Genomic DNA, 13,180 nt, shown 5'->3' on the forward strand with positions numbered 1-13,180 from the left:
GTAGCCAGGATGGCCTTGAATTCATGAGCCTCCCTCCACAGCCTCCCAGATATACCACCATAGGAGGCCAAGAGTGCTTTTTGTTGCTTTTCGAGACAGGCCTTCAGGATGTAGCCCTGGCTGTCCTGGAACTCCCTGTGTAGATCAGGCCTGCCTCTGCCTCTGCCTCTGCCTCCTGAGTGCCGGGATTAAAGGCATGCAGCACTCTTCCTGGCTAAGAGTACATTTTAAAAAGAGGCTAAAATTATGACTCATACAGGTAGAAAACAAACCGTCAAAGATTTCCTTTTACTTATTAGTTAAAGAACCAGTAAGGTGTTCAGACCAGCTGGAAAACTCAGTCTCATCCACTTAGAGTCAAATAAGGCATAAAATGAATTTTTATTAGAAATTGTTACTGGACCCAAATCTGGGCCGCCCTGCTGTGGATATTGATCTGTATGCTGCAAATGTGTGTTGCTCTGATTTGGTTGATAAATAAAATGCTGATTGGTCAGTAGCCAGGCAGGAAGTATAGTATAGGCGGGATAAGCAGAGAGGAGAATTCTGGGAACAGGAAGGCTGAGTCAGGAGTCACCAGCCAGACACAGAGGAAGCAAAATAGGAAGGCAGAACTGAGAAAAGGTATCAAGCCACATGGCTAAACATAAATAAGAATTATGGGTTAGTTTAAATGTAAGAGCTAGTCAGTGGTAGGCCTGAGCTAATGGCCGAGCAATTTTAATTAATATAAGCTTCTGAGTGATTATTTTATAAGCGGCTGTGGGGTCCTTGGTGCTGGGTGAGCACAGGAAAACCTTCAGCTACACTGTCCACTCTTGAAAGCCAGTAACTGAGGGACTGGAATTAGTGGGAAGATACCAGGTTTATTCAAGGGCCAGCATCTTGAGAAGATGGAGGGGTTATAGTCCTCAGTGTTCCATCTTAGATAATTCAGGAGCATAAAGGGCTTTTCTAGGGAGGGAAAGGCTGTGTAGGGAGACGGTACTCAGGGAAGCTGTGTCTGTATGGGGCCTTCATCATCCAGGCATCCCTTTTCCCTCAGAAGTAGAACATCTCAACAGACTTCAGCCTCCTGGGGCTAGTGCCAGTTAAACTTCAACACAATTTACATGCGCTTTGTTAATTGGTACTCAGAACTGAAGACCTAGGCCAGAGATTGCATATTTGGATGATGTCTGAAGATCTTCAGGTGTCTGGGTTCTTACATCTAAATAAATCTTAATTATTTAGGTGTACCTTCTTCTTAGAACTGAGGCGGCCAGGTTGAAGGGAGAGGGGCGGGACATCACCCTCGCCAAAGGCATTGGGAGAGAAGGTAGCTTCTGGCAAGGCTGAAGCTTCCCAAAGGAGATGTGGCTGCTGCAGACCCACCGTGTCCACAGCATAAGGATGAAGGGGTTTCCGTTCAGTGTGCCTGTCTGTGGTGGGAGCTGTTTGCAGCCCTGTCAGTTTGCTAGCTAAGGTTACTCGCTGTCTGCAGAGGTGTGGATGGTCTAGCCAAGACAGGGCTTTGTCTCATATGTGCGTTTCCACGTATGTATGCATGCATATATTTTATATAGTTACATGTGTGTCTGTGCATGATTTTTGTCCTGAATATTTGAAAGTAAGATGAAGATATTGTCTCCTAAGAATGACTTCTATGTAAAGGCAACAACATTGTCTAAAAAGAATAATTATATAATGCTATCTGACATCCTCTTTATGTTTTCATTTCCTCTATAGTCCCGAGATTTAGAAGAAAAAGAAATGGTATGTATTTACTTATTTGTGTGTACACGTGAGCAAGAACTTGTGCACATGAGCCACAGTATGTTCGAGGAAGGTCGGAGGACAAATCGCAGTGGTCAGTTCCTGCTGTCACGTAGGTCTCAGGGATTGAACTCAGGTGGTCAAGCGCCTCAACCCACTCAGCCGTCATGCTAGCCTTTTTTTTTTTTTTTTTTTAATTAACAGCCTTTGGTTATGTGTTTAAATAGGATCCAATAAAAGCTCACTCATTCGAGGCTATTTTTAAATATTAAAGAGCTGGTCTCTTGGGAGTTAATCTTCCATGCCTGCTCCTGGCCTCGGCACCGTGTCATGTAGGGTGTTTCTGCGGTAGATCGGATGCTCTGGGCTCCATCCTTTCCCCGAGAAGCGGCTAGTGTTCATTGAGATGATGGTGAGCAGTGTGCCCTGCTCTGGGGAGCCGAACCTAGGGCCCTTGGCTGTTTATGCCGAAGAAAAGGATCAGTTGCTATGGGGCTGTTGGACTGGTAACCACCTGTGGGGATTTTTATGTAGAAAGGAGAGAGTAAATAGAATCGTTGGATTGAAAGGAAGCAGGGAAATTAAAGCAAAGGTGAGGAGGGGTCAGAAGAGGTGCACACACACCCGTGATTCCTTCTTTCTGTGTGTGACAATCCCTGGATCGAAGGGTTTTGTTGTTGTTGTTGTTGTTTACAGAATTCAGGTTTCAGAGCCAAAGAGTTTTCACACTTCTTCATGCTTTTAGACAACAATAACAACAACAGCTACCCAATCACCTTCAGCCCCTCAGTATTTCTTTTTGTTTATTTTTGTGAAGTGCTGGGGAGTTGAGCCTAAAGCCTCATGCATGCTAAGCACATACCTTTACCATCCCAAGTCTAGTTCAGCTGTGTTTAAGGGGTGTGTGGGAGGAAGGGAGGAAGAGGGAGGGGGAGAGAGAGAGTTGTGTATGTATGTCTTGGGTGTACGGGTGGGTGTGCCTGTGCACACTCAGGTAGAGGACAGAGTGTCCCATCGCTCTCTGCCTTATTCCTTTGAGAACTGTCCCTGAACCTGGAGCTCTTGGGGCAGCCAGCAAGGCCTAGTCACCATCTCCCATAGCCTGGGGTTACAGGTGTGGGCAGGACCATGTCCAGCCTGGTATGTAGGTTCTGGTGTCGAACTCAGGTCTTCAGGGTCACACAGCAAGTGATTTTACACACTGATTCATCTCTCCAGCTCCTGAATTGAATATTAAATTACATTAATTTTCTTTTTGTTTCCTTGTATTGTTTTTCCAAGACAGGGTTTCTGTGTGTAGCCTTGGCTGTCCTGGAACTTTCTCTGTAGACCAGGTTGGCCTCGAACTCACAGAGAAATTAAATTATTTTTTAAATGTATTTATTTTATGTGTATGTGTGTGGTGTTTTGCTCACATGTATGTCTGTGCACTGGGTGCCTGTCTGGTTCCCTCGGAGGTCAGCAGAGGGCACTGGGTTCTCTAGAACTGGAGTTATGGACAGGTGTGAGTCACCATGTGGGTGCTGGGAATTGAACTCAGGACCTCTGGAAGAGCAGTCAGTGCTCTTAACCTGAGCCATCTCTCCAGTCCAGTCTGCTTATTTTTGAAATAGAGTTCCACCACGTAGCCCTAGTTTGCCAGGAGCTTGCTGTGCAGACCAGGCTAGACTCGAACTTGCCTTGATCATTCTTTCTCTGTCTCTTGAGCATTGGCATCACTGATACATGCCACCGTGCCCAACTAGATTTTAATAAAAGTTTAAGAGAATTTGACTGTCAAGTTTTCTTCCATGATTCTGTCCCACAAGGTACATTTCTCATGGCACGGGGTGGGGGGTGGGGTTTGGAAGTCCCCAAGGCCATCTCTAGGTTTGGGGTTCAGTATCGGGACTTTGAGAACTCAGGAGATGTTAAGTTTATTGAAACAGTGATACAAAGGAACATCGTCACAGACACGAAGCTCTTGGGCCAAGTCTGGAGGAAAATGGAGACAGCCTTGCAATGTGGTATGTCAGTGGAGTGGAGAAGAGAACAGTCTGTCTTCTGGTGTGAGGCTCTCTGACTGGACCCTCAGACTACTGGATGACAGATTCACAAGAGCAAAACGGAAGTTTGTTTATTTGGTTTTGTGTTTTTAAATGGAGTCTAACTGTGTAGCCCAGGCTGGTCTTGAACTCGCTATGTAGTTGAAGCCGGCGTCAAATGCCCAGCCTCCTTAGTGCCACCATTCCCAGCCACAACTGGAAGTTCATGAACATGTGTGGAACATAATACACACATGAACACCCAGCGAGGAGTAACCCAGTGGGGTGGACAAAGGCAAGTTTGGGCAGACAGGAGAAAAGGTGTGGGGAGAGAGCATTATGGGCACTTAGGCCTGTAAATGTATTATTGCCTCAGTTTCCCCATTTGCAGAGAAACAAGGCAACAGATTAGTAAAGGAAAATGGATTTATTTACAGTTCAGCCAGAACCGGGGAGAGAAAAGTTCTTAGACTCTGTCTGCCTTTGATGTAGCAGTGTTAGAGCTTTATAGAAAAGATGAAAGGAGACATGTCTGCGCGACTTAGCTGTGCGATGAGGTGCAGAACCGTGCGGTCTCTCCTGGGGGCCAAGACCTCCTCCCTGGCCCCAGGCTTCATCCTGATCTTTCCGAGCAAGGGTTCCCACAGAAGCCTTAATTCTTCGGAGTCCATTGTTTCAGGGCCCCTGTGTCCCTGTGGCCAGCCCTGGCTTTTCCTTGCTCATCCTTCGATCCTGAGGATTTGGGGTGCTCTGTTATAGTCTCTTGGTGGCTTGGTGTGAAAAATTCTTGAAATTTGCATTTGCATGTGCCGGAAAGAATCGTCAGGAGCATACAGCAGCCAGAGTTAGAAGACATTCGGTTAGTGTCGGATCACCGTTCGTAAGAACCCCTTCTCTATAACCTCTGGCCTTAGTGACCTTTGGAAGGGCTGGCCCCAGGGCTCCATTTCGACTGGCAGTGTGCCCCTTGCCTCAGAACGGTTTTTCTCTGACGACATCGATGCTAACCGCCTTGTGGTTTGTTTTGAATTCTCCCTCCTTGGTGTGATGAGGCTTTGCCCTTTGATCTGATCTATGTTGGGGGGTTGGGAAGGAAGAAGTACGGCAGGCAGGCAGGAAGCCAGTGCCAGAGGCCCCTTTTCTTGGCCCAACATAAGCAACTGTTTAGAAGGAAAGGCTCTTAGGTTAAGTTTTCCTGGTGTCTTCGGAAATTTTATGAATGCTGAGTCCCTTTTCACTAGGCCTTTTCCTTGACAGAGTGTATGGTGGAAGCTTTTCCTTACCCTTCATGGGTATAAAGATTATATGTACTAAAATTTGATTGATTGATTGATTGATTGATTGGGGGTGAGTGAGACAGGTCTTACTATATATAGCCCTGGCTGTCCTGGAACTCATTCTGTAGAGCAAGCTGGCCTCCAACTCATAGAGCTCTGCCTACCTCTGCCTCCCAAGTGCTGGGTGTGCCAGTGTGTGTGTGTGTGTGTGTGTGTGTGTGTGTGTGTGTGTGTGTGTGCAGGGGCCCAAAGAGTCCAGAAAGGGACATGGGATATCCTGGAGCTAGAGTTACAGGCAGTCATGAGCCACCAAATGTGGGTGCTGGGAACCCCACTTGGGTCCTCTAGAGGAGCAGCAGGTGCTTGCAGCTGCAGAGCTTTCTCCCAGCCCTTATCTCTCTTATCTGAAGGGTCAGCTGGAAGTGTGGCCTCCTGATGCCTGTTAAATACACCGATTTCTTATAGGAGAAGGATGCTTACATTTTGTAGCAGAGTATCAACAGACAGCAGCTGTAAAGTGTCGCAAAGACTTTACCAAACAAAATCAGAGAAAACAGCAGTTTACAAAATCTAGTTATTTTCAGGTATATAACTCATCAGGTTTTGTGTGATCAATGTTGAATTGCTTTAGCTATTAGAGCTTGGAATGCATTGCAGTTCCAGGGGATCCCACATCCTCTTCTGGCTTCTGAGGTATGGAAGTGATGTACAGACATACATGCTGGCAAGACTCTCGTACTAATAAAATAACAAAAGAAAACAACAACAAAAATATATTGTATGATATTTTGTTTGTGTTCTGACGAATAAAGCTTGCCTGGAGATCAGAGGGCAGAGCTAGCCGCTAGTTAACTATAGAGGCCAGGCAGTGGTGGCTCACACCTTTAATCCCAGCACTAGGGAGGTGGAGACAGGAATATAAGGCGGGTGGAGACAGGATCTAGGGGCCCATTCAGTTTGAGGATTCCTGGAGACAGGATCTCCCTGTTTCAGTCTGAGATTTTGTAGAGGTAAGAAGTCCCTAGTGGCTGCTGCTCTGCTTCTCTGATCTTTCACCCTAATATCTGACTCTGGGTTTTTATAATAAGACTAATTAGGATTTGCGCTCAAATATATATATATATATATATATATATATATATATATATATATATATACATATATTTGAGTCTAAAGAGTAAAGAACTATAGAGAATCCAAATTTAATGTTGCCTTTTGTTATCATGTTAGTAATTTGTATTACTTATATATTAAATTGGATATTAAAATACTTAACCTCTTAACATTATTTATTGAGAAAATATATATTATCTATGAGCAGTGAATGAGTGTTAAGTAACAACTTTCCCATCCCAGTACCAAGAATAGCAGACTGCTTATCTCAGATGATACGGTTTTTATAGATTTCAAATGGAGCAAAACCCAGAAACCATGGAAAATATCTCCATGTAGAGCCACCATTAATCTTCCTTTATTGTGTCTTAGATTTATATTTTAAGTTTTCACAAAAAAAGAAAAAAAACTGTTAAGAACTTTCTGTGAACACTTAACAGAATATTCTGATAATGTAATCATCTTTTAAAAGTAAGGTATCGGTCACCTCTCTTCTTGGTGATCTAGTAATAGTCCTCTTTACCTGTTATTTAGAGTGATATGAAAGCTTATCATGGCGCTGGGGTTTCCCTAGCATGCACAAAGCCTTGGCTTCAGTCCTTGCCTAAGCTGGGAGTGGTTCTGTGTGCCTGTGATCCCAACAGTTGGGAGAGGAAGCAGGAAGAACAGAAGGTCATCCACAGATAGAGAGGGAGTGGGGCCAGCCTGGACACAGGAGACCCTGTCCAAAGGAAAAAAAACCTACCTGGATCTTGAATGTACTGCTTGTCGGGCTTGGCACTCTATTATCCTGTCATGAGAAGGAAATTAAACATAAAGATCCTTGAAGCCGGGCAGTGGTGGCGCACACCTTTAATCCCAGTACTCGGGAGGCAGAGGCAGGTGGATCTCTGTGAGTTCGAGGCCAACCTGGACTACCAAGTGAGTTCCAGGAAAGGCGCAAAGCTACACAGAGAAACCCTGTCTCGAAAAACCAAAAAAAAAAAAAAAAAAAAAAGATCCTTGACAAAAAACATACTCATGTATTTTAATTGTAATGCAATTTTAATAAAAATCTCATATTTACTAATTGTACATAAAGGAGTATCATGGAAAAAAAACTTATAGCTACAATCTAATGAGCGTATTTAATGTGCATCATTTATGTATTTTGATTTTATATGTATTAAGATATTTTTAAAAATAATTGTGTGTGTGTGTGTGTGTACCTGAGTGTACGTATGGCACTGCTTATGTGCAGGAGTCTGCAGAGGTCAGAAAAGGCATTGGGTCCCCTGGAACTGGAGTTACAGATGATTGTGAGCTACTGTGTGGGTGCTGGGAACTGAACCTGGGTCCTCTGCAAGGGCATCCATCACTCTTCACCATTGAGCCATCTCTCTAGCCCCCATATTAAAGTACTTTATACCACAGTGAACTCATGCTTGGCCACCTCCATATGTCAAACAAATGTAAAAATATTACATTAGGGTTTTTGTATGTATTCATTTTTCACATGTATTTAAAATCATGCATTTTGATTAACAAAGCCTTTTTTGTTTTGTTTTGAGACAGGGTCTTGCTATGTAGCCCAGGCTGGCATTGAGCTCACTATTTTGCTTTCTCCCTTTGCCTCCCTGGTGCTGAGATTATGGGCATGTGCCACTATTCCTGGCAAAAATATGTAACTACTTAAGAGGCAAAGAATTATTGGTTCATTTGTATAACTGCTGACCTGTCATAGGTGTTGATGTAATCAACAGTCTTATTAAATAAGAAACACAGAAACAATGTAAAAGAGAAAGCCGAGAGGTCAGAGCTCAGAGCTAAAATCTCACCCTTCCGCCTGCGGTGTCCCAGCTTCCCGAAAGAGAGCTATATCCTGTGTGTTCATTTTTTTTATAGTATTTTGTTCTGCCTTCTCATTGGTTGTAAACCCAAACACATGACTGCCTCGTCACTGTCTGAATGTACAGCCCCCTAGGTCTTAAAGGCATATGTCTCCAATTCTGGCTGTATCCCTGAACACACAGAGATCTATGGGATTAAAGGCGTGTGCCACCACCGCCACACTCTGTCTATGGCTCTAATAGCTCTGACCCCCGGGCAACTTTATTTATTAACATACAATCAAAATCACATTTCAGTACAATTAGAATACCACCACACATAGGTGTCCATTAACATTCACAACTTCAATGATCACTATCAGTCTGCTATTGGATGCACTGAAATGAAAAGGTGTGATTAGGAAATCCACAGGTAAATGGCAGTATGTTGGGAATATTTTATTATTTTCCCCTGAGCATTATGGCCTAGCTCTATGTTTCTGTCAGGTACTTTAGTGTAGACATAAGCCTCCATTCTCCTGTTTGGTGTTTGACTGCTTATGTTACCCGAGTGAGAGTGGAAGCAGTTCTTGACTGGACGGTTTCTCCCCAGGCGGCCGGCCAAGTGCCAGAGTCCTAGGGAGAGGATGGTTGGAGCTTCAGGTAGCATTTGGACATTATCCGGCCTGAATAGACTGTGATTGTGAGTGTTTCTCACAGCTGGCTTTGTTTCTCTGAAGCTTTGTGATCTCAGGTGTAGAACAGTGCGCCACAGGCAAACCCTGATTTAATGTTCTTGCCCCCATGTGCTACGTGTGCGTCGCCCTAGCTCATTGGTTGACGGCCCAGGGCGGCACAGCAGGAACACCCTCTCTGTTCCATTTACTCTGGTGCTTTGTGTTATTCCAAGGCGAGTATTTGGAATGGATGTGTAAGGAATCTGGGACAATGTTCTGTTTTTCCTAAGTCATGTTTGATGCTGACTTCAGTCTGTTACTTGCAGTATTAAGAATTCTTTAGCCGGGCGGTGGTGGCGCATGCCTTTAATCTCAGCACTTGGGAGACAGAGGCAGGCAGATCTCTGTGAGTTCGAGGCCAGCCTGGGCTACCAAGTGAGTTCCAGGAAAGGCGCAAGGCTACACAGAGAAACCCTGTCTCGAAAAACCAAAAAAAAAAAAAAAAAAAAAAAAAAAAAAGAATTCTTAACCACAGCATCCCTCAAACTCATGTTCAAATACAAATACCAAAACATATCCTAAAACCAAATATAAATAAATTTTAGGTGGCTGCCATTTTTCGATGGTCACATCACCACTCTCCTCATTAATGCAAGTAAGTTTTACATATTTGTCAAAGGAGCTAGACTCTGTCATCAATGGATGTTTCAGAAATAATGTTTTTGTTTGTTTTTTAAGTTTCCCGGGGAGAGCTCATGGGCTGTACACCTGAGTGATAGAACACATACCTAGCATTCTTGAGGTTCCCTGTCCATCCTCTACATTGCAAAAAAGGAGGCACATTTCCTAGGAACAAGATCATTGTATATCTTACAACCTCAAGGAGAACTCACTATAAAGAGCAGGAATGCAGAGGAAGCTGGGTGTGGTAGTGTACACTTGTGGTCCCAGTACCTGGGAGATGGAGGCAGGATCAGGAGTTGAAGGTTGTCCCCAGCTATGTAGTGAGTTCGAGACCAGCCTGGGCTACATGAGATCCTGATACTGCTCTTAGGACCCGAGTTCAGTTCCCAACACCTCTGCAGTCAGTTCCCAATGCCTGTAACTCCAGCTCCAGGGAACCCAACACCCTCTTTACACACACATACACACACACACACACACACACACACACACACACACACACACAGACTAAAACAAAATCTAAAACATAAAACTCAACTAATGAGTGAGAAAGAAAGAAAAGAGGGAGGAAGAAAGGCAGAGAGATCTACCTGTGGTTTCTTTGGTGACCTGATTTTCTTAGATTCTTTTTTTTTTTTTTTTTTTTTTTTTTTTTTTTTTGTGAGACTGGAGATATGTATGTGACAGAACCAGATTTTCTAATTCCTTGGCATTTTAGCTGGATGATTTTCATAGTTTTATTTTATTTAAACTTCAACCTGACAATACCATACAATCTTTGGCAGGAGTTAATTGTGTATTTGATTGACAATTTTATAGAACAGGGAGAATAAATCTTTCAAGGCTGGGAATATGGCTAGGTGGTGAGTGCTGCTTGCCATGTGCAGACCCTGGGTTTGATCCCCAGCACAGAAACAAGAGAAAAAAATGTATTTTAAGAGGAGAGGAAAAAACCAAAACATGGGAGTGGAGAGATGGCTCAGTGTTTAAGAGCATTGCTTGCTCTTTCAGAGGACGTAGGTTCAATTCCTAGCATCCTCACAACTGTCTATAACTCCAGTTCCAGGGTATCAGATGCCCTTTTCTGGCTTTCATGGGCACAAGATGTGCAAGTGCTGTATAGACGTACATGCAGGCAAAACACCTTCCCCTTTAAAAAAAAAGTAGGGAAAGGAAAATAATTTTTCCTCTAGCCTTTAATTTTTTCTCCACCCTCCCCACCCCGATCTGTATCACAAAAGAAAATAAATTTGTTAATATGTATTCATGAAGATAGATACTTGGGGAGAAATGGTTGAGAATATAAGCTTATATAATACCTTTCACTAACCACAAAGGACAGTGTGTGTGTGTGTGTGTGTGTGTGTGTGTGTGTGTGTGTGTGTGTAAAGGTGACCAGGAAAAGGAAACAAAGGAAGGTTTGTGTAGATTTACATAGGTGCCTTTTCCATGTACTGGAGCTTTTTTGTGATTTAGTCCTTTTTTTCTTTTTGGTATTGAGGGTAACATTCTTTTTTTTTTTAATTTTATTTATGTGCATTGGTGTTTTGCCTGCATGTATATCTATGTGAGGGTGTTGGGTATCTGGAACTGGAGTTATAGACAGTTGGGAGCTGCCATGTGGGTGCTGGGAATTGAACCCGAATCCTCTGGAAGAACAGGTAGTTCTCTCTTAACGCTGAGCCATCTCTCCAGCCTGGAGGGTAACCTTCTTACAAATGGATATTTTCTGCATAGATAAGAATTTCTCTTACAGAAGGATGTCTATCCTCTTCTTATTTACAGAGCTTCTCCTGAATCTGCAATACCTTAAAGGCAATACCATAGGCTCAAAACAATCCTTATGCATATAGAGGCAGCTCCAGGTACCCTACTCAAGCAAAAGGCACCGTTACCATGTAGGGATCATGATCTGGTTCATTTTCTCTGCCAGTTACAAGAATTAAAAGGCAGGGAAGATCTCGAGCACTGACAGGTATCAGTAGAGAAGTCTCGGATAGAGCAAATAGGAGCAGGCAGAACCAGCCGTTGAAGACAGGCTTTTATTGGGGGTGAAGAAACACACACAGCAGGCACACAGAGGGGAGACCTTCTGCAAAGCAGACATTGCTTCTTGAGGGCTGGGAGCTTTTCAGCCTTTGAAAGATCATCCTCCGACACTTAGGGTTGGTCAGTTTGAAGAAAGACAGGGTGGTGGACTGGCTACAGCTGTTGTGTAAACTTGTCCTGATTTGGCTTTGGACTTGTTGAGTCAGCCATTAGCAAGGGACCTTGTAGCTAGAGTTTTCCTGCCTTGCCCACAGTCAGGACAAATCTTTGTCACCAGCCAGTCCCACAGCCGCTCAGACCCAACCAAGTAAACACAGAGACTTATATTGCATACAAACTGTATGGCCGTGGCAGGCTTCTTGCTAAGTGTTCTTATAGCTTAAATTAATCCATTTCCATAAATCTATACCTTGCCATGTGGCTGGTGGCTTACCGGCGTCTTCACATGCTGCTGGTCATGGCGGCAGCTGGCAGTGTCTCTCTGCCTCAGCCTTCCGCTTCCCAGAATTCTCCTCTCTCCTTGTCCCACCTACTTCCTGCCTGGCCACTGGCCAATCAGTGTTTTATTTATTGACCAATCAGAGCAACAGATTTGACATACAGACCATCCCATAGCACTTCCCCTTTTCTTTTTTTTAAAAAGGAAGGTTTTAACTTTTATACATCTCCAAAGCCAGCTTGGTATATTTGGGAATTTGGGCGTAGCTTCTCTTACTACTTCCTGCTGGAGGGGGGGCGCTGTATCTTATGGGGACACAAAGAAAATTTTAGGATCATGGAGTAGTCCGTGAGACTGTATCATCTGAGCCAGTTGCCCTGAAACGATTCTGGATGTTGGATCATCTGGGCCATGGTGTCATCGGAGACCTTTCAGGTGGTCTTGGCTGGTCAAACCTGATGTATCTTAATCTGGAACAAATCCATAGCCTCTGGCTTTCTGTAGAAACAAAAGCAGAGCCTCCTTTCCAAAGCAACATATCCTTACATCCAAATTTTGTAGTCAAGGTACCTTTAAAATATATATTTTGGCATAACTCAACAGCTTTTGCAATCAAATGTTTTTCTTCAGTTACAAATATCAAAGAGAACATAATCCAGATTCTCTGTGTGGTAGCCATCTTTATGTGGCTTATGTTTTATATTACCTTGAGCCTATTGCTTTAAACTGCAGCCTTCTTAGCACTGTGGCTGCTGGCTCCGCCCACTTCAGCTTCCCAACATGGCGGTGGTACGTTTTCCGCCAGCTCTGGGAGCCATCGTGGGTCTATGCTTCTTATCAAAGCAGCGTGTAGCCCAGAAACCTCTTTTTGTTTTGTACTAGCAAAGGCTAAATCCACCATGCAGCTTAATGTGCCACTTGCAGAGGCCTCATTCCCGCCATACTGCAGATCGAGTACACACGCCAGGAACCCGCCAGGAACTCAAACCGGCAGCTGCTGCTCATTTGAGAGAGACAATTAGGAAGCTGTTTTTAGCTCCGTTTTAGAATCTTTTCTCAGGTTTTAGGTGGACACTCTTGCCCTCTCGTTGGGCACCATTTGTAGCTAGAGTTTTCCTGCCTTGCCCACAGTCAGGACAAATCTTTGTCACCAGCCAGTCCCACAGCCGCTCAGACCCAACCAAGTAAACACAGAGACTTATATTGCATACAAACTGTATGGCCGTGGCAGGCTTCTTGCTAACTGTTCTTATAGCTTAAATTAATCCATTTCCATAAATCTATACCTTGCCACGTGGCTGGTGGCTTGCTGGCGTCTTCACAGGCTGCTGGTCATGGCGGCAGCTGGCAGTGT

At 44.0% G+C, this 13,180-nt stretch overlaps 1 protein-coding gene across 3 annotated transcripts in view; it reads left to right on the forward strand.

The window, feature by feature from the left end:
* The window catches only part of Fntb (farnesyltransferase, CAAX box, beta), an 87,826-nt gene that overhangs the window by 9,058 nt on the left and 65,588 nt on the right, over positions 1-13,180 (forward strand). The window contains exon 2 of one of the 3 annotated variants that reach the window (XM_037210645.1): positions 1,729-1,755. The exons of 1 other annotated variant lie outside the window; for it this stretch is intronic. In XM_037210645.1, coding sequence (XP_037066540.1) covers positions 1,729-1,755 — 27 coding nt within the window. Of the gene's footprint in view, positions 1-1,728; positions 1,756-2,066; positions 2,168-13,180 lie in introns of those variants that run through there. One more of the 3 variants, XM_037210646.1, reaches the window with a different exon arrangement.

The sequence above is a fragment of the Peromyscus leucopus genome, chromosome 14 (assembly GCF_004664715.2).
Source record: "Peromyscus leucopus breed LL Stock chromosome 14, UCI_PerLeu_2.1, whole genome shotgun sequence".
In the NCBI taxonomy this organism is placed as follows: domain Eukaryota; kingdom Metazoa; phylum Chordata; class Mammalia; order Rodentia; family Cricetidae; genus Peromyscus; species Peromyscus leucopus.